Here is a 21659-nt window from a genome sequence, read left to right as displayed (position 1 = left end):
TGCGCAATCGCTTTGCCCGCACAACACACCTGGGCGGCCGCTCTTGCTGCGGGGTACCCACTAGGTAGCGGTGGTGAAGCGCCCGTTCTGTGCCCCGTCCCACGCTCGGACTGGCATGTCGCTAGTGTCGCGCCGCCTCCCGTCGGGCGCGGGCCATGAAGAGGGTCGGCTGGTTCCGAAGCTTCTCGTACAGCCCCGGCGTCGCGCCGGCCCCTGCAGCGCCCTCCTGCAAGGTACACGGCGCCTGGCCGCGGCTATTTTTGCGCGCGCTTTGGGCTTCCGGCCGGCGAGCACGGGTCTCACCGAGTCACGACATCGCTGCACGATGCGTGCCACGTGTGGCCGTCGCTTTCCGGCAGCCCTTGTGTGGTTTGCTCATTGACCCGCAGTCGAGCCGTGGCCTTGCTGTTGAAGCACGTGCGTGACCCGCCGCGCTGTTGTGACCGGTGCGGCAACGTCGATTGCCCTGCCTCTCGTTTATGGGTACGCGCCATAGAAGTCCGAATCGCGTGTTTTTAACGGGCTGCTTCATCGTCCGGGGACGTACTTCGATGGTTCGCCCTTGCGCGGAAAGAGCGCTGCCAGCATTTTGGGGAGTCTAATTTTGACAGCGGCTCGCGCGTCCTGTCTCTTCCCCGTCCTCTCTTGGCGAGCGATTACGGCTCGTATCTTTTGCCACTGGCATGTTGTGTAAGCAAGCTCTCGCAGGGTCGCTTGCGCTAGCACTTACCCGCGGTTCAGCTTACTCCCGCAACAGTGCCCATTGACAAATGCCACTTTGCAGCTCATTGTGTGATCGACGACGTAGTGTCACGTACGCGAAGCTTTCCGCGCGGGTAGTATTAGTTGGAAGAAGGCACCTAATTTCTGTCTCCCATAAGGTGACACGGCGCAGTGCCTAATAGTATTACCAACAGGTAAACTGCTTTTTACCAAGTCGTCTCTTTCTTTCTTTGTCTTTTTCTTCTAATTATTATTATTATTATTATTATTATTATTATTATTATTATTATTATTATTATTATTATTATTATTATTATTATTATTATATTTTGTTATTGTTATGTGACTTACTGCTCGCGGGAATTTCGTGTTGTGAGTTGGGAAGTCTTTGTGATGATGAGGAGAGACTTGTTTCCGTACTTATATCATTGCTCATCTATGCATATAAGCTTGGCGGGGCATCGCTACATTTAGGCAGTCTATTTATTTATTTATTTATTTATTTATTTATTTATTTATTTATTAGTACTGTCAACCCTCTCTTGAGGGTCATAACAGAGAGGAAGTACAATAGTAAGTACAAACAGAAAACCAAAACAACTGGCACTCAAATAGCAATGCACACAAGAAATCAAAATTGGCATTAGCTCAATTCAACCATAACCAAAATAAGCATCACTTTCTCTGTCAAAAGATTGCTCATCGGTACTATTAACAACTTGATGGGGTAAACGATTCCATTGTTCTGTAGCATCCGGAAAAAAAAATGACCACCGAAAGAGGTCAGTGCGAGCGTTGAAAGGTTTAATGGGGGCATCATGATTCAATCTGGTGCCACTTTTTCCGGGAAGGCGTATGTACTCGTCTTTAGGTATTTTTAATGTCCCTTGCATTATACGATATAACGTATTAAGTTTTTGTTTTTTTCTTCGAATTTCCAGTGGTTCTAAATTACATGAATTTAGCATGTCAGTTACTGAATCCCGCCTTCTATATCTAGAGCACACAAACCGTACTGCACGCCTCTGAATACGTTCTAACTTGGTAACTAAGTGTTTTTGGTTAGGGCTCCAAACTATGGAGGCGCACTCCTGTCTAGGTCTAATATATGTTTGGTATGCGAGCAGCTTAACGTGTTTCGCTGTTTTATGCAACTTCGCTCGACGATAACAAAGTTTTTTTAAATGACTCAGAACGAACTAATTCAGTATGACGGTGCCAAGATAAGTTGCTTTTGTCACCCCTAAATATTTAAAATATGTTGTTTCACAGAGGGTGTTGCTCCTGGTGATGTACTGAAATTTCAGAACATTTTTCTTATTGCTAATGTGCACCATAATTTGTTTTGTTTTTCTAGGTTAATTTGCATATCCCATTCGCGACACCACAATTCCAAATCTTCAAGGCACTCGTTCAACTCAAGCTGATTATCGGTACAGCTTATAGGCATGTAAATCAAACAATCATCAGCATAAAGTTTCATCTTAACAGGTGGCTTTGCAATAGTACTTTGATGTACAATAAAAACAACAGCGGGCCAAGAACGGACCCTTGAGGCACACCTGAAAACACATCTAGCGTAGCTGAAAGACAACCATCAATCCTCACCGCTTGCTTGCGGTTACTCAAGTATGCACCAATCCAATTTATAATTTCATCACTGAATCCCATTTTTCTCAGTTTAAAAAGCAGTTTAGTGTGGTTGACAACATCAAAAGCTTTAGCAAAATCAATGCAAATTACATCAATTTGTTTGCGTTCGTCTATAGCCTAACTGAAATCATGAATCGTTTGAATCAACTGTGTCACTGTGGACTTGCCGCTTCTAAATCTATGCTGACAGTCATGAAGTAATTGTTTGACCGCCAAGTGAACCATGATATGCTTTGCTGTAATATGCTCTATACCTTTGCAGCAAACCGACGGGAGTGACACAGGATGATAGTTGCTAATAACCATTCGGTTGCCGGCTTTAAACAAAGGTATGATAATTGTGCAAAGCCAATCCTGTGAAAGAGAGTGAGTTTCTAAAGTTTTTTTGAAGGTAATAACAAGAAAGAACGATACCCATTCTACGTATCTTTTCGGAAAGGCAGTTGGTATTTTGTACGGGCCGCTAGCCTTTTTCGCGTCCAGATTTAGTAACCGAGAAAGCACACCTTTTTGATCAAATAACAAGGGTTCCATGGGGCATGCGCATGAGAATGCACGTTGCTATCACCGCGCACACCTGACGGCATCGTGAACACCGACTGGAAAAACCTGTTGAACTCGTCTGGTATCTCAATCTTTCGCGTCACTGTTCTCGATGCGGCAGTGATCTGTTCAGTTTTTTTTTTTTCTGCCGCTCATATAAATTCAGAACTTTTGAGGCGCACTCTTGAGGAATTCAGCGAGGGTATGTTGGAAAAGCTTACTCTTTTATTCCGACAAGGCTTCTTTTAGGGTTTTACGAGCTTGAGATAGTTCGGTAGTGTTCCTGCCTTTTTTCCGTAGTCTTTTAATTTTCCTTTTCATGTGAATTATATTCCTGGTTATCCATGGGCTGCGTTGTTTTTACCTTTTTAAGACGAGACGGGATGAATCTATGTACACAGGTGTCCATGATTGTCTTAAAACGATTCCACAATGTCTCAACGGATTGATATTTTGAGGTGGACTGAAATTCGTCGAAGGCAACTTCTAAGAAATCTAAAGTAGAAGTGTCATCCGCTTCCGCAAAATTTTCAATTTTTACACGGGATACAGACTTTTAGCGAGCACTTTTCTCTGTGGTAATATTGGTAACAACTAGCCGGTGGTCAGATATGCCCTCTTCCACAGACACCACGTAGTCTTCCAACTGGCTTGATAAGAACACAAGGTCGGGCATTGACTTGGTTTCAGTAGTTATTCTAGTGGCTTCCTTCACGATTTGCGTAAGGTTGTGCGAAAACAATATCTTTAAGAACTTATCTCTGCTTGCTGTTTCGATACCAGGCGTCAAGGTTTCCCAGTTAATATGAGAAAAGTTAAAATCACCAGCCATTATCAACCGTGTGCTATCGTTTATATTTTTAAAGAAAAAAGTCTTACGCCTTGTTTAATGGTCGCGCGCGGTTATTAGTTTCGCTGAGGTCCGGGTATCTGTACAACACTTCAGTTTTTTCATTAATTAATTAATTAACTCAGCCCTGTTGTAGGGCTATTGCAGAAGTACAAGGTACATTGAAATACTATCATGCAGTCAGTGTAGGTCGTAATGTCAACATGAAGACAAGTTTGAGCTATGATGTCAGGTTCATGTTCAAGGATCACGCTTTCAATTTTATCGCATTAATTGTAGAAGCATTTTATTAGCTTCTAGCATTTATATTACTGATTTTTAAAGGGTGAGTGACGGAGTAGTCGGAACAATTCTGATTTACCGAGGGGGTGCGGGGGTAACAGGGATATTTTTCATTTGGGACTTCGTTTCTCGCAATCTTTTTCATTGTCAACTCTTATTTTATCGAGCAACTAGTAGCTTGACTTTCGCGCTTTTTTTTTTGTCTTTCATTAGCACAAAAGTTCAAAAGATGTCTCTGGGTCTCTTCAACTGCTTTTGAGAAGTCTTAACTGATATTTAATTTAGAAACATTTATAGAGCCTAGTTTTATCAATTTAATCGATTACCTAAAGGATGACAGCTGGGGTGGTCTCAAGCGGCTCTCAACTGGGTGTTTTTTCACCGAGCCTGTGTATTCTTTCAATAGACGTTATATTATCATTTAAAATCTTATTAAACACAGTTTGATTTAGTTTTCTAAACACAATGAAAGTTTTTCCTTTGAAAACAACCTCGCAGGAAAGCCTATGTGCAGATTTTCGCAAATGGTCAATTGTTCAGTACTTGGTCCTGTTCAGTGAACCCGAGAAATACATTAACAAGCCAGCCACGACGAAACAATCAACCAAACCTAATACTACTTGTGGACACGGCAACACAGTAATATATCGATTATCACTACGAAAACATATCTTACCACTAACCTGCATGAAAAAAAAAAAAACAGTGGTGACAAATAGTCGGGACGGTGTTGCCGTCGCCGGCAGAAGATGCTCGGTTTTTTATAGCCGGAGGACAGGCGTTGTCGCTGCGAGGCGCCGACGTTGAGGTGCTCAGTGAATATGCATTGAAGTGTATAGAGATTCACGTGTCCAAGTTGTGGTATTAAAGGATCGTCGAATGATGCAAAAAGTTCTTCCACTCGAACACAAGGCTGCGCAGTCAAGTGTTCAGTGTCCCAGTGATCGTCATTTCCCGCACAGTATATAGCTCACAGCGCCCAAGAAGAGCGATTCGGAAAACACATGTAAGAACAAAGGAACAGTGTGTGACATATTCATGATGGTGTTGCCGTGTCCACTTGCGTGCACCTTATAGTGTCTGGCCGCGGAGAACATGCTTGCATTAGTATCTCTTGATTGATCGATATGTGGGGTTTAACGTCCCAAAAACCACCATATAATTATGACAGACGCTGTATAGTGGAGGGCTCCGGAAATTTCGACCACCTGGGGTTCTTTAACGTGCACCCAAGTGTGAGCACATGGGCCTACAGCATTTCTGCTTCCATCGAAAATGCAGCCCCCGCAGCCGGGATTCGATCCCGCGACCTGTGGGTCAGCAGACGAGTACCTTAGCCACTACACCATCGTGGCGGGGCCCTTGGTATCTCTTCTTCAGCTGCTTTAGCTCATCGTTGATCGGTGGAGAACAAGCTTTTAGTGCTGTCCACATGCTTTGAAAGGGCATCATCTCTAGCCGTGTTTGCTCGCACATTTGGACATAGACGAAAATCAACTTTTGTTCGCCTAGGCGTCGTCTCCTCAGGCTTAGCAATATCATTTGCTGTCTGTAATAGCAACGAAACATTCCAAATAATTTGTCCCGAACGTGATATGGAGCTGAGTGATGGCTGCTTCTATAATTTCTTGCTGTCCCCAAAGAGCAAGGACGAGTCAAAATGGAAACGTGGGCTATGACGGCCGCTGCTGTGTAGTTACGCAATTACGATGCACGGGGCTAACGTGTCAAGTATCATGTGCGATGTTACCGCATAACGTGTACGAGAAACGCGGAACCCTGTGCCGGGGAAGTTAGTCACGGTAGCGTTTTCAGTCGAGTCAAGGAAATGGATGCAATGCAGGAAATTATCGGTCGCTTTAACTGGATGTCAGACCGCAATTGAAACAGTGTGTCTTGTCTTCTGATTACGTTGCGTATTACGCGTATTACGGAGTCTGCTGTATTGTGACGAGAAATGGGATGCTCGGCAAGATGGCAATTCATGGCTTGTCTCGTGGCCTTCTTCGTCTTGTATCCTTAAAGTTAAACCCTTTGTGTGCGCAAAACATTTCAGCAAAAAAAAAAAAATGAGATAGGACACAGCGCACTGCTATGTTAGTTTCGTTCCTGATATGTTTTGCGCGCGCAAAAAAAAAAAAAAAAGGGGGGGGGGGGCTTTCTTTTCTGATGCAGTACCAACCAGCCCAAACAGCTACCATTTTCGACTGACTTGTACCACGTTAATGTCACTCTCATTTCCTTGTCGTGAGTCTTCAAGAATTCAGACATGCCAAATAGCTTTTCTTGGCATGGTTGCTGGTGGCTTTTTTATTTATTTATTTTCTTTTTCCTGGCATTCTATACCTGGCGTGTTTGGCGAATTCTTGATGATTTTCTGTACCTCGTAGCTGAAAAACATGCGCCGGCACAATGCACAGCTTTGAAATTGATGATTGTACGTGTACGGTGGGAAAACGAGCCCACGCAGTCAGCACGTGTTGTGCACGCGTGAGGCTGTTCACTGCTGCACCAGTGTTTCAGAGTTCACTTTACATAGATGTGTTTGAAGAGAAATGGTGCGCAGTTCGATTCTTTAAGGCTTCTTGAGCACCGTTAAAGAGCCGGTCTTATGACGGGGCCTTGTTAAGTGCAGTCCGGTTTTGTGGACGCGCCATGAACGGCGTGCTCTCCGCGGGCATTGGTGAATAGCGCGATGCGCAAAAAAATGTTAAAAAAAAAGTGTGGCTGAGGCCAAAGCGTCGGGCGAGACACTGTTGTAGCAGCAGTGCGTTTTGTGGAGCTCTTTGAAACTCAGAGAACCATTTTCGAAGCGTTAGTCATTAGGTGCGCTTACCTATCGTTCGTGTTTTTTTTTTTTTCTGCTCATTCTATTGCCCGGCCCACTTTCAGTGGATAATCGCGTGACAAGGAACGCTTCTTCGCTTCTGTGATGACTCTTGTGTACTCACGAAAAAAAAAATCACCTGGGCCGGGGTTTCTTTTCGTAGTTGTTATTCTAAGTTGTTTGTTTGTTTTGTGATAGAAAGGATCACTTTGTGAGCTATAGCTGGGCGACATAAGCCTTGCAACAGGTAGACTATAGATATAGCGCGCGCATGTGTGTGTGTGTGTGTGTGTGTGTGTGTGTGTGTGTGTGTGTGTGTGTGTGTGTGTGTGTGTGTGTGTGTGTGTGTGTGTGTGACATAAGCAGCAACCATATACATCCTCCTCTCAACGTGCCGTTTCGTTTTGTTTGTTTGTGTTGATTGAACACGTAATTTCCGCATCCTAATTTACGCATAGCTCGACTTCACTTCGTTTCTGTGAAGTTCTAACTGGGAGTTTGTTTTCGCGCCTTCAGTTCACAACGTGTGAAATAGTGCGAACCGGTTCTGAAGTAAGCCACAGAATTTAGGAGAACGAGCGAAGGCTGTCTTTGTTCTCTCAGCTAACATTTGAATGCTCCCTGGAACTGTTTGCTCTGCGGGGAAGCGAGCTTTTGTCCGGCGTTCGGCTGCAGCGTTGTTTACTTGTCGCCCGAGAAGTTCGAAATTGAGATAGGCGTTTGGCGGCCGAGGCAGGCGCGTTTCTGTTTGGAATCTTTGGAGTGTGGCCGTCATTTTCTGAACGACATTTGTCATTTCGAAGGCGCCTGCAAGATGACGACGCTCCCTGCCCTTTATGCACGGACTTAAAATGTTACTCGGGTGACAACGTTACCGCTTGCGAACATAGGTGCCTTGCGTATGTGGGTGCCTCACGGCCCTTGCACGCAAGGGTATCAACCAGTGAGGCACTGGTGCTAATGCCATACATATACACCATCGTTTTTTATTATCACCATCTTTTGTTATCTATTCACACCACACACACCTTTCACGGCATGGTCATGATTTTATTACTTGTATGTTTTTACCCGCCTTACCGCGAGGAATTTTATGGCCCTTATACAGCCGCTAATCACAATCATTGTCCACATTCCTTGTCGCATGAACTGGCGCTCTTTGGCCATCAAATGGCCCTTGCGCCAAAAACACCATATATCATCATCATTGCGTATGTGGGCTAACATACATAGTATACGCCATCTGAAATTCTCCCCTCTAACACATATTCGTTACTAAACGCGATAGATTTTATGCAGATCTCTCTTACTGTTACGATTTCGCTGATAAGCACGAATACTCTGTAAAATAAGTTGATCATACTCGGGCGTTCAGTGCAACACTGTGTGGTCAACCCAGGCTACCAAAATGGAGCTATTCGCCTCGTGGATCACCGGTGGCGTCTCTGTGAACGGCGCTCCGGTGACACAAATAGAGGATTCGTCTTGTGTCGTCTGCTAGGCTCTGGCTAGGACAGCACGTTTACTTTTAACGTCTATTTTACACACCCACATCCATCGCGGTCGGGAACATGCCCACGAGTTAGTGGCGTAATTCACTATTTTTGGTCAATGGCGTTGAAATATCTTAAAGGAGCACTGACATCAAATTTACTCATGCCAAGATTTTTGCGTCAGCGAGTAGCTATAGACCCCGTAGCAGCGATTCGCGACCTAAAACGCAACTGAGGGATGAATAACTATCACTTTTATTGATTTATATTACTGTGATCTAGCACTATTCAAAAACGGCCGGCAATCCTGCCAATTATAGCGCTGCGAGCGCCAGCAGTAGCGCTACCTCGCGGTCACCTCCAGATCACGCCACAGCTGACCACTTCTCCACAGAAAAGAGTGACGTCATGCGCAGCTGCTCCGCAAAAATTTCGCCTGCTAGGCGGACACATTCAGTCATGCCTTGTCACCTGCGTTGCTGTCGTCGCCGTACAAAGTGTCGACTCGGGTTCAATACGATAGTCTGGAGCTTTGAATCCCCGCGATTCGCGACGTCGCGAATTATTTTTGCTTCGATCGACCTTTTTCAGAACAGTGATTCCGACATGGACGCCGTTCCAAGCAGCACTGCAGAGGTGCCCGAGGATGCACGCTTCAGCCATCTTCGCTCGTGTGTGTCAGTTAGCTATATTGGTGTGTTTTGGCGTGCAAAGCATTCAGTTATACGCAGAGGGGTCAATGCAATATAGCTATCGCGAATGAGCATCAGCCGAGAAATAGAATACGTTTCCTGCTTGTCAGGTTCTTTTTGGCGCCTCCAGATGGCCCTACCTATCCAGCCTCTCGCGGTTAACACGGTATTACCACTTTTACGTGGACGCGAAATCTACAGATGAACTAAAATTCAACGATACCTGCATGTTACTTGTTAGCGACGATATCGGCTCTTCCACTTTTGATAGCTTGTGGTCGTGTTGATGTGTAACACATACGTGATATGAAAAGACACCCACATTGCGTTTTTTTTTTCCGTGCTTCGATCTAGACGACTGCGACTCACCTGCAACCCACAACGATTCCCCGACACGCTGACCGACAAGCACACGTTTAATCATGTTCTTTTCTTTCACCATTCTTTTAAAGGTGGTTTTTATTTTGATAATTTCACGAAATCATTCGAACCGGTGCAATGAAAATCAGACGCGACGAGCCACGGCCGGGCTAGACTGCACCTGCGCACGCTAGCCCGGCCCTAACCCGGCCGTGGACGAGCGAGTGCGTTTCTGCACTTCGGCGCCACGTTAAGAACACTCTGATCGTACACGTCATCGCTATCGTCACTCAGGGTGGTATTTGTGGAATGTATCACACAGAACACGTAGCACTAGTGTCGATGTTGCAGGGCACATAACACACATATTTTTCGTTTTTTCTTAGCTTTTCTACGCTATTAGACATCGAATTGAAATAACTTCCACGCGACGGATGCCGTTCAAATTTGGCCAAGAAGCCCTGTGCATACCAAGCGATCGAATGGTGGGCACATCTCAATCTTGAAATTTGATGTCAGTGCTCCTTTAAGTGAAAGCGCGAACGTCTCGCCAAGTGTGTTAGCGAGAGCGTATACGCTGCTTTGGAAGTGAAGCCGATCAGGTTTAGTTTGCGATAGCAATTATGTGGACACTCTAGGCCGGATTTTGCCGCCGGCGTCGCCGTCAATCACCGTATATGTATACGTATCTATTGATATTGCTCTGTATGAAACGTTATCTACTGAATTGAGCGTCATGCCACCGTACGCTTCAAATATGCAACACCAACACGCCCATTTGTACCAAAATCTGAGCGCAATGTTACTGCGTTTCGCTCCCGTAGAATTGCAACTGGCGTATGCGGGAATCGACCTCATGACTTCGATCCTAGCACCACAACACCTCATCATACTAACTTATCGGTGGGTGTTTTTGCTCTCAAGATTTGTACGTATAAACGCTCAGCGCGAACCCGCAACACAAATCTGTTTACACTGAGTGGCGACGAGAAGCCTATAGCCATCAGCTGAATAAGAAACTTTGCACGGCTCACGGTATTTTAAGTGTACTAGGCTAGCAAGCTCCACCACTTTCGCACTACCAGTGGTTGTCTCGGAAAGCCAGAGCCCAATCGCGCAATGTACAGCGGTTGTCTATTTGCTGTAGTTTCAGTTTACAAACACGATTTTTTTTTATATGAGTCCGGCCATCGCGTTCCTTTCAGTTAATCATCCCGAATCGTCGCAGCAAGCTGCGTTGCCGTGTCCTCAGACGAGAGCAGGGCCTTCCCAGCTTACGAGTGGTATAAATCACGCCTTCAAATCTATCGTAGGAGTGGTCCGCCTAGGTGGAACGGTGGCTATACGATGCTCGGCAGCTCATGCGAAGGTCGCTGGTTCGATTCCGGCGGTCGCATTTCGTTGGAAGCGAAATGGCCGGTGTACTATTCGATGTCAGGGCACGTTAAAGAATGTCAGATCGTCGAAATTTCCGAAGCCCTACACTACGGCGTCTCTGATGATCATATCGTGATTTCGGGACGTAAAACCCCAGATATTATTATTTGTTATTTATCGTGGGAGGGCTATCGGCGTGCGATGAAATTTCTGACGTCATGAGCGACATCCGTGACTTCGTCAAACCTCGTCGTCGTCACCGTGACATTGCATCGCAGCAGCGTGGTGCATCAGAGCGGGCCCGAACTGTGACAAATCGGTTCTATCCGAGCGCGCCAACATGTCATGTTGGTTGTGCTTGATTATGTAGGACAAAGAACAGGCGCAAATGCCGTCGTGTTTGTCTGGACCGCTGCGTGGAAAATGGTTGCTAGATTTATCTGGTGGCGTCCCTATAACGCCACGTGCATCGGCGACAAACCTCAGGGGTTGGTTCTTCATTGCCCGTTTCGCTGAGTGGCCTGTTGCGGTGATTACTTGCGCTCTCTTCTCGCCCCGCCGCGGCGGTCTAGTGGCTAAGGCATACTAGAGTTACTGTATATGCTACCTTTAGGTAGCTATTTAAAGGTAGCGTATACAGTAACTCTAAGGTACTCGGCTGCTGACCCGCAGGTCGCGTGATCGAATCCCGGCTGCGTTTCCAATGGAGGCGGAATTGCTGTAGGCCCGTGTGCTCAGATTTGGGTGCACGGTTAAAATTGCCGGAGCCCTTCACTACGGCGGCTCTCGTAATCATATGGTGGTTTCGGGACGTTAAACTCCACATATCAATCAATCAATCGCTCTCTTATAGTACGAGTAGCATGTCGAAAGCCAGGTACGATGTAACGATAGAAAGCGAAATTAATTGTTACATGATACGGTATTTGTAACTTACTCGTATAGAAGACAAATTTTATTACTGCATTGGTGTAGCATTTATTGTGACAGCCCCCTAGTTCCCCCCCCCCTCTTACGTTGAATGGGCTTATCTGTCGTCGTGTGTACAACATCACCTCCATCTGAAGGCGACGCCACACACACACTCGGCCCCTGCAGCCGCTGTAGCCTTTCAATATTGGGAAAGTGATTCACAGTCACCCAGTACGGCTTGCCGCATATCGTGATTTTGAGGTGTAAAAATGCAATACTATTGTGGGATTTAGCGTCTGAAGTAAGATTTCTCGTAAGGATTTTTTTTTAAATTCACCCTGATGGCTCTTTCCCCTATATAACATTGGCTAGCATTCCGTCGATCGGAAAATTCAGGTAAAATAGATAGCAAAAAAATATTACATGGTGACCTTTTCGCACTTAACTTCACACAATTTGGTACACTTTTTCGCGTAACTTCAATGGAGACGTTTTCACGGCTGGTCAGAATGCAGTTATTGGGGCATGAAAGGTTTTTACACGTGGAAGCCAAGCAAAAAAAAGCAGCCGTCGGACGAAGCGATTTGGTGAGACACTTGAACACGCTTGCGGCTGATTTTGTTTATTTATTCATTTGTTTTTACTTGGGAGAGAGGCCGTGCTGGTTACACGTGTCGATTGAAACTCGCCATACTTGTATTTATTCTGCCACCACAAACAGCCCGCTTCCTTTGCCTACGCCGTGAAACGTGCCGTGCTAGAAGTGGGCGAGTGGATGCATCCGGTATACTTGTTGGGCAGCAACGGTGGTGTCCTTTGTCTGCGCAGGGTGGCACGGACCCGGACGACCAGACGCCGAGCGGCAGCCAGGGCGAGCCGTCGGTCTTCACGGAGTGGCACGTCCCGCTGGCGTCTCGAGACGGGCCCGGCGGCGGCCGTCGCCAAGAGCTGCTGCCACCGGCCGACCTGAGTCCCGGCGGCGGGGCATCGTCCGTGCCGCCGCTCCCATCGCCGAGCAACAAGCGCCGGGGCACCTTTCGGTGAGCTCTGACCCGCTCTCGGAAAGGCCTTGACCTCCGTGGGTTCAACAGGCTGTTGTGGCTTTGGCGCCTGACGACAGATGGGCGTGTCTGCGTCGCATGGCACGCTCCGGTTCGCAAATACGGTCGTAGATGGTGTAACTGGACAGTTATAGTATACCGGCATACCGGGAGTACCGTGATGGCGGGGTCGAAGGGCGCATGCGCAGACACGTACGTTACTCGTACCGCTTACCGTATGCGCACTATTGTGCCGATTTACCGTCACCGTGTTAGCGTAGGTGCACGTAGTGCACGTAAAACATGGCGGTGTTCTCGGGCGCCAGCTTCGGACTGATTTTGGCGTAGTTGTTGAGAGCTTCACTTTGTTCACAGTGAACGACTGTTGAAAGTGGCTTCGCTTGCCTTAAGTTAGCCTCGACGACCGAGTATTATGGACAAGTTGGCGTAGTTTTTGATATAGCTTCCCATTTTGAACGTGTCTAGGCCTAACTACAAGATCGATGTAAAGAAATTGGCAACGAATTTTTTTCGCGTTTGGTGCGTGCTTAATATTTATTTACTTTCGTTATTACTAAAATAAACCTGTAACAATGCTTCACGCGGTGACACAGGCAGCCATTGGACGAAGTGCTAGCCGCACAGTGAAACGGGGAAGCGCAGCTCGAGTGGCGGTCACTGTGGCAGAAGCGGGTGTGGACGGGCACTCGTCCTTTCCTGTGCACCTCAAAGACATCTGCACAAAATCGCATAACATCATGAGAGAAACGCAGCTCCGCTGTGTTTGCCAACTTTTTTTTTTCCTTCGGTGCGCGGGACTTACACGTGTAATTTTATCCTTCGCTTTCTACTTTGCTTCTCAACAAAGCGAATCAAAAGAGTGAGGAACTAAACAGGTCTCAAAAATGTGTGTTCTGCTCCTCTGGCTAAGTTATAGAGAACGTGAAATGAAATAGGCAGAGCTAAGAACCAACGAAGGGATCGGACACGTCTGGAAAATGTGTAGACATAAAAGCGAAGTGGAGCGTGGAAGCACTTACTGTTCCCCCTACCCCCAAACACACACACCCCCTTGTTCTTTTTGCGTCTCGTCAAGTGAGGCGTGCTCCAGCGGCTTTTTTTTTTCCTGTGAGTCATCGCATACAGCGGAGCCATGTTACAAAAAGAGCATGCCCACAGAAACCATTTTTGCAACTTTTCTCCGCTAATGCACCGAAAAGTTGCCACTGCGCAGGCTAGTTAATGATTTGGGAGATTGTATGTACACTGCTTGTCGAAGAAAACGCATGCACTTCGTTATTGGAGAGGGCCACGGCGGGGTTTCTACAAACTACGCTTTTGTGTGCACTTGACGAAAAAAAAAAAAAACACGGTAGTCAGTGCTGGGCCGGCTCTTTTTCGCATACATCGGCTCATTAGTGACGCGCGTACATTTCTTGTTCATGTCATTGGCTATCTAGTTTCGCTTCAACCTCGAATGCGCCGAAAGACTCCTCATATCGTGTGCCTTATTGTGGGTGCAGCGAGTTGTGCACATGTCGTCGCGCAAACTATCCCAAAGAAGCACGTTGGCTCTCTGTAACTTGCTTGACAGAAAGGGAGAGAACGTCAATACAACGTCAATTAGTGGTGGAAGTGAAAACTCGACGAGGGCGCCTGAACGTGCGTGGGCGGTGGATAGTCGGCAGCATTAGGTGCCCGTCGCGTGTGGTCCGAAATATATAATTCACTATGCGCGGACTCCGACAACGCTGGCAACTGTGTTGAGGTGTGTGTGTGTACGTGTGTGTGTGTGTGTTTCGTGCGCGCCCGGATGATCAAGGCGCGGCAGCTTATTGGCTCCGCGGCTAAAAAAATAGTCCCGCTCCGAAAATGTTGATATGTGGAGTTGAACGTCGCCAAAAATGTTGGGGCCGCTTCTTCCATCGCGGATAGGCAACTTCGCACAGCGAGCGTCCCGTTTTAGCGCGCCAAGCTGGCGGCACACGGCGCCTAACCGCAGCGAATGCAGAACGCGTTGCGCGCGTGTCGCACGCGCTCACGTTTCGGCGAAACACACCCACTCGCCTGCGACCCCTCCCGCGTCTCTCCACAAGTGTTCCGGAGCTCGCCGCCAGGGCCTGGCGCGGCGTTGTCATCGCTCCGCAAACTTGAGCTTCGGTTTCCTATATAGGGGCTTTAGTTTTGGCACGCGCTCGCGTAGTCCACAAACTCTTGTGGTTGACTGTACCTACATACATACATACATACATACATACATGCATACATACATACATACATACATACATACATACATACATACATACATACGTGCATACATACGTACGTACGTGCATACATACGTACGTACGTGCATACATACGTACGTACGTACGTGCATACATACGTACGTACATACATACATACATACATACGTGCATACATACGTACGTACGTACATACATACATTAATACATACATACATACATACATACATACCCATTCACAGCAGCGGCTTCGTGGACTGAACTGCAGTGTACTAGAAGTACAATGTAACTGCATGTGAGACTGTTGGAAAGGGCAACGTGATCTATAGGCGCAGCTTCAGAGATCTCGACGGCAACTTCCAGTTAGTTTGACAGTCAGCGCACGTACAGAAAACGCGTGCCGGAAACAAAGCAACAGCGTAGCAAGCTTCAATAATGGGTAAATAATACAGGAGCAATCGCGTGTGCGGCGGGCTGTCATACTCAAACCGCACCGTGAAAGGCGCCATAAGGGTGGTCGGTTTCCTTTTCGGCTGGCGAAGGGGAACAAAAGACATGTGCTATCGTAATGCACATCGTGAAACTTGTCACAATAACAATGTGGTTACCAGCGTGCACTTGACGTCGGTTGACTTTTACAAGAAAAGTCACAGGTTTGCTGCAAAGGCGAAGCAATTAATCCAATAGCAACAACTTAGAAGGTCACGCGCCGAATGGCAGCCAGATCGAAAATTTTTTCCGCGTTTATCACGCGCAAATGACGCACGAAACGTACTCACAGGTACAGATGTACGCGAATAAGTGTCTCAGTTGTTGCTTCGCTGTGTCTGAAAAGCGCGCCCTTTTCGCAAACGAAGAATCCAACGATCGCAGTGACCTTTGTGCGCCCGGTAACTACAACAGAATCGTTTCAGTGAAAGCCCAACGCCAGCCAAGACGTACGATCCTCCCCACTGCGAGGTAAGGGGGCGCAAGTGAGCGTCCACCCACCTTTTCTCCGCGGGGTAAGGTACGCGTGGGAGATGAGAACGTGCGCAGCCGTGTCGTGACCATGTGGCGACGCGCTCATTGAGTCATCTTGCTGGTAATGCTGAAAACACGCTAGTACCCCCCGGGATGCCCGTCAACAGCGGTAAGTGGTAGATATAAATAGCTTGCCGTTTGAACGCTGAAAGAGGTGCTCCTCCGTGGCTCAGTGTTTAGCGCCTCGCATTCACGATTCAGAGGTGCCACGTTCGATTCCATGCGCCGCAGTCTTTTTCACGATTATTAAAGACGATAGTCTTTCTTGGGGACCTTCGACGTAAGAATTTTTGTCTGTCTGTCTGCACATTTGTCTGTTTCTCCGCTCTTAACGGCACCAAACGATACCCCGAACGGCCGACCCCATCCGCAGCGCCCACCAATATTGCTCAAGATTCAGCGTTCATACTTGTGCGATTGTCAATCGAAAATCAATTATTGCGCATATCTGAGGCACCATAACAACACGCTAATAATCTGTATGTGTGTCTTTTTACTAGAAAAGGCATACATAAGTAAATTTAAGGACCGTATAGCGTTTATCACTTTGCCCTGACCATGCAACGTTTGCACGAAAAGGCAAGTGTTTCCAACGCTTTGCTAAGACGACACGGTGGTGGCACCTACCCGTCGCCTTGCGTTCTACACCTTATCACCTCCGAGACGGGCGTGCACGCTGCGTGGTTCGTTACAATGGCACGCTAAATATAAAACTATACTGCTCACTTAAGTCCATCTTCATTCCTGTATACCTGTAGGGCCGAGCGACACAATTACTGCTGTTTTTATGTCTGTGTGCGTTTATGCATCAGCACGCAGGGCAGTTTGAATAGGGTGCGTGGGTTATATGCCACACGTGCTTTTTTTTTTTTTTTGAAGTGGACATACTTTAGTGCGGATGCTAAGGGACGCCGTAAAACGTCGATTAAGGCAAGGGGGTTACACCCTTGCGTATTTTCAGTGGACAAGCAGGCGTCGTGGCGTGCTCGCAAGAGTAGCGAGTGTGCAACTTCTTGGTGCGCGTAGTTGGGCATGTATTGAATTCTACCGTTTTGGCTGCAACGTTAGTGTGGCAAGCACCTATAGCCAGTTTTGGTGAGGCGCCGTTGAGTGCCGCGAAGAACTGCTACGCATATTCGAAGAATAACGTGCGCGCGCCCATCTCGGAAGGCCCCGCGGAAAATGATGCCACACAAATGACGCTTCCAGTCGCGTGCTTAGAGCCTGTACGCCAATCAGCAGCGTCGAATACGCCGCGGAGTTCCCTGGAGCAGTGCGCACGGAAAAGATAAATTGTGCCGCGAAGCAAGATGGAGACCATATCTGAAGTTTTAATCCGCATAATGTCATCGGAGCAGGTTTTTCGAAAATTGCCCGCAAATATGTCCGTCAGTTCACTAATTCTGTTTCCGCTTCGTGTGCTCCTTCAAAAGTTGTCGCGCAAGCAGAAACCACAAGGCAGTCGCCATCGATTACTTCTTGCCGAGTGTGTATGGAATTTGTTATGCGTCGAGTGACTAAATATAGATCTACTCGCGGTGAGCGCCAACTGTGTGCCGGGTGCACGTTCGAGATGAGCGTGGGAAATCGCGAGACTGTGCTCCACGCTTCTGTAAGCCCTCCCGCCGGGCACCGCTGTTTCCAGCGGGGTGGCGGGATTTTTGAGCGGTCCCTAATGCGCGGCGGCGGGGAGCACATCGCGCTGATAATCCGTTTATACCCCGCTGGGTTCGCTGGCAAACGGCGCTCGTCTGGAGCGTGGTGTCCTTGTGAGGGGAGGATGCTCGCTACCTTGTGGTATTGTTTGTTGGCGCGCGGATGTCCGAGGGCCTGGGCTCATTTTCGTGCGCGTGGGCGGCGTGCGTCCCTTGGGGTGTGTGCGGGATACGTGGACGGCGCATACAACGCACCCGAACGTTCTTCAAGTGGCGGCTCTGTTTTTCGTGTACTTTTTTTCTTCGGTGCTTCATCGATTGTCCCGTAACAGCGTTCGCTTGTGAATACGATAGAGTTATAGGGCTATATATCAGATCGTTGTCGGTGACGGGATGCAGTGCGCATGCGAAAATAGCATGCTTCTGCTCTCACGGAGCTTGGCTTGCTTCCTGTAATCCGTAGCACCTATACGGTGACCGAAAACCTGTATTATTTACGTTATTTTCTTTGTTTTCTTGTGTCGTAGGAAGTGTTTTGTTTGTCCATAATGCCGGGGAACGTTTAGGAGCTTTGGTGGTATATTTGAGGCCCATTTCCCGCTCGCCATGAAAGTTCATCGTGGTCTTCATATCATCTTTTGTTTAACATGCTAACGTTTTTTTTGTGCGCTCTCATGTTTAGTGCCGTATACACGTCGATTGGTGTGTCATGTTATGTCTTTGTTAGAACCCTATATGAATGGCGTTAACGGCAAATGACATTTCGTGTTTGTAGATAAACTGAGCCGTCAACGTTGTTTAGTCCGAGATTTGCATATACCCAGCCTTTTGCTTAAGACATTTATATTCGTAGCTGCAGGGTACTCGCGAACTAATGTGCTATACCTGATTGATGATTGATTTGTGGGGTTTAACGTCCCAAAACCACCATATGATTATGAGAGACGCCGTAGTGGAGGGCTCCGGAAATTTCGACCACCTGGGGTTCTTTAACGTGCACCCAAATATGAGCACACGGGCCTACGACATTTCCGCCTCCATCGGAAATGCAGCCGCCGCAGCCGGGATTTGAACCCGCGACCTGCGGGTCAGCAGCCGAGTACCTTAGCCACTAGACCACCGCGGCGGGGCTAATATGCTATACCTCAGAATGAGGAGGTGTAGAGCATGGATGGATGGATGAAAAACTTTTATTAAGTGTGAATACACTTTATAAGCGACCCCAAACCATCCACGGCCGTCGGCGGCGTCCGCAGTCTTCTCTCTATCTTTAAAAGAAAGAGGACTTGGCGGGCCGCAGCGCGACGCTCTACCGAATAAGCCACGGACGCGACGCTGATATCGGTGTCAGTAACGCGCCTTTACCCCCTCCCCCTTCGCTCGCTCCTCCGCTCTCCTCGCTCGCTGCAGCTGCGCGCGCACCCCTCTCTCTCGCGCGCCCGCCTTCTCTCTCAGTCTCCCGTCGAGAGCGGGTCGTGAGGGGGAGTAAAGTTTAAATCCGTTGGCATTCGCCAGTGAGTTAACGTAAACACTCCCCCGTGTGATCAAATTGCGATTCCCAGGAACCATTACACCACAAAGGCACCATAGTGTGATTAATAAATATAATAGTGCGAATTAATAAATACCCCTCATAGCATCACCCCGTGTATTCGCACTTAATCATGTTCACCCTCGGGGAAATGCTTGGGAGTTTTTTGGGGTCCTGAAGGATTCCACCCCCGTTTTATAGGGGTAGGATCGCGGGCCGCTCCCACGTTGGGACGGGGAGGCCCAGCCTCACCGCCGCATCGTGGGCCTTCTGGACAGCCTTGAGTTGTTGTATGAGAACCGGACTCGTGAGCATTAAATGAAAGGAGTTTTTGGGAGATTCTTCATTTTTTCTTTGTAAAGAGGGGCACCTCTGAAGCATGGGGTTAAAATCACTGTGATTGTGGCAGTCCGGACAAAGTTCTGAAATATCGGAGTAAATATAGGTTACGAGGCTAGGGTATGTTCCCGTCTGAAGCATGCGAAGAGAGATTGCCTGTGGCCTAGACAACTTTTTGTGTGGCAATGGAAAGGACCTACGGTGTAGAGGGAAAAAAAAACTGCCGCACGCATCTTCCCGCGGGGGGAACTCGAGTAAGTGCGTCGTAAAGGGGAGGTGGTATTGCGTGAATGTTGTGTAATTGGGTATGGTTTGGGAATGGCTAATTGTTCTTTGGTCTTAATATTCCTATTTATTGAATGAAGGAGAAGCGTTGCCTTCAACGTCAAGCAAAAGCAAAGATGCCATTCTGAACGGTTGTGCAGGGCGGGCAGTCGTGTTATATATATATATATATATATATATATATATATATATATATATATATATATATATATATATATATATATATATATATATATATATATAGTGCCATCATCACCATCATCATTTCTCAATATCCGTGCCGCGCCTCTCGCGCAGCTGATGTTAGCTCGAGCTGCGCGAGGATTAGAACAAGCTAGCGGACTTGGTGTGTCGGACGTGGAAAGCCACGCGGCTCCGCTTCAGGCGTGGAATAAAGTGGCGAGAGAACGACACTGCTACGTTGTCCGCCGTCCCGTCTTCCTCTCTCGCTACATATATATATATATAGTAGTTGCTTGCGTCGGCCTTTCTAGGCGAGAGGGGGGTAGGGGAGTGACGCCGAAGCGCAACATCGTGTGACTAAGAAATGCTCCGCATTTAAAAGGAAACCAGGCGTAATGAATTGATGTATGGGCTAAAAGCTCTCCAAGCCTACAAGTTGGCTAACGCAAATAATAGGCTCAAATAAAGAAACAATAAAGCTTGGCAGTGTCTAACTCAATTCACCTGCGATTCCCTGAACTTTTGTAGCTCGTAACCGATAATGACAGTCAGCGATATTCGAATTGGTAGCGTCGGGAGAGATCGAGGAAACTTCGCTTCAATTCTGGAAAAAGGGAACGGCGTGAAATCGGAGGGAAAGAAGCTACTCGGAGAAAAAGGAGTCCGCACTCTGGGGTAAGCCGGGTATCCGGTAGTCGGCAGCTTTTGTGATATATGAAAGGGCCCCTGAAGCACCTTCTGTATTTTTTACCATTCTAAGTGAACGCGCGCATAGAGAAAGTCGTCAACATTCGCATCGGGTCATGTGATCCACAAAGAGAATCTGTTGCGCACGGTGAGGAGAAGCACTCGGCTAAAAGGAGAGATGATCCAACGGACTGGAGCATTATGAATGGAAGGGCGAAGCTAGCAATTTCCTCTTTTGGATCATCAAACGCCTATACCCCCACTTTTACGGCATTGTTTCGAAAAATTCTCACGGCTTAAATGTTGGGCAAGAGGTACCGCATGGCCTCCAGTCAGCCGATTTCTTCGTCACATTGTGGAGTGCAACTGCCCAGTTATTGGCGGATGGGCGAATAATTTCCACTTCCGGCATGTGTTCGAATTCTGCATGTGTAATCGAGCTTGTCCGGAGCAAGTCGACGCGGCCGCAAGAAAGCGGGAGGCCCTGAAGTAATGATGGGATGACGTACGTCGTAGCACTTTGTTGTTGTTGTTGTTGTTATTGTTTTTGTTTTCTTTTTTTTAATCAGGTGGTGTGGTTATATCAGGGAATTCTCGTAGAAAAGTTGCGAAGTGTTCATTCGAAACCGTAGCACGAAACAGCTAAATCTGCAATTCCCGGCGAGGCTGCCTTCCACGGCGAAGCAAGTTGTCGCGTTAAGGAGACGTTGTCACTTGACGTCGCCATTGAGGCTATGGTCGACGAGGAAAGCAGTACCGGTAATGGCAGAAGGAACGTCGGCGACCATTAACAGTCAAACAAATGGTTTTCGTGTATATACATAGTATGCAGGCCAAGCGTGAGCGACCGCTTTGTCAGTGAATGGCTGACGGCCTGTGGTGCTGAAGCCGAAGTCGCAGCTATAAGTGGATTGGTAACTTGCATAACCTTTTCGGCGAATATAGCAAGCTCTGACAA

At 47.5% G+C, this 21659-nt stretch overlaps 1 protein-coding gene across 3 annotated transcripts in view; it reads left to right on the top strand.

The window, feature by feature from the left end:
• The window catches only part of trio (trio Rho guanine nucleotide exchange factor), a 458133-nt gene that overhangs the window by 201296 nt on the left and 235178 nt on the right, over window positions 1-21659 (top strand). For all 3 annotated transcript variants that reach the window (XM_075876473.1, XM_075876472.1, XM_037427115.2), the window contains exon 36: window positions 12541-12752. In XM_075876473.1, the coding sequence (XP_075732588.1) occupies window positions 12541-12752 (212 nt within the window). The remainder of the gene's footprint in view (window positions 1-12540; window positions 12753-21659) is intronic.

The sequence above is a fragment of the Rhipicephalus microplus genome, chromosome X (genome assembly GCF_043290135.1).
Source record: "Rhipicephalus microplus isolate Deutch F79 chromosome X, USDA_Rmic, whole genome shotgun sequence".
NCBI classification, from domain to species: Eukaryota; Metazoa; Arthropoda; class Arachnida; order Ixodida; family Ixodidae; genus Rhipicephalus; species Rhipicephalus microplus.
This window is presented reverse-complemented; position numbering and strand designations above follow the sequence as displayed.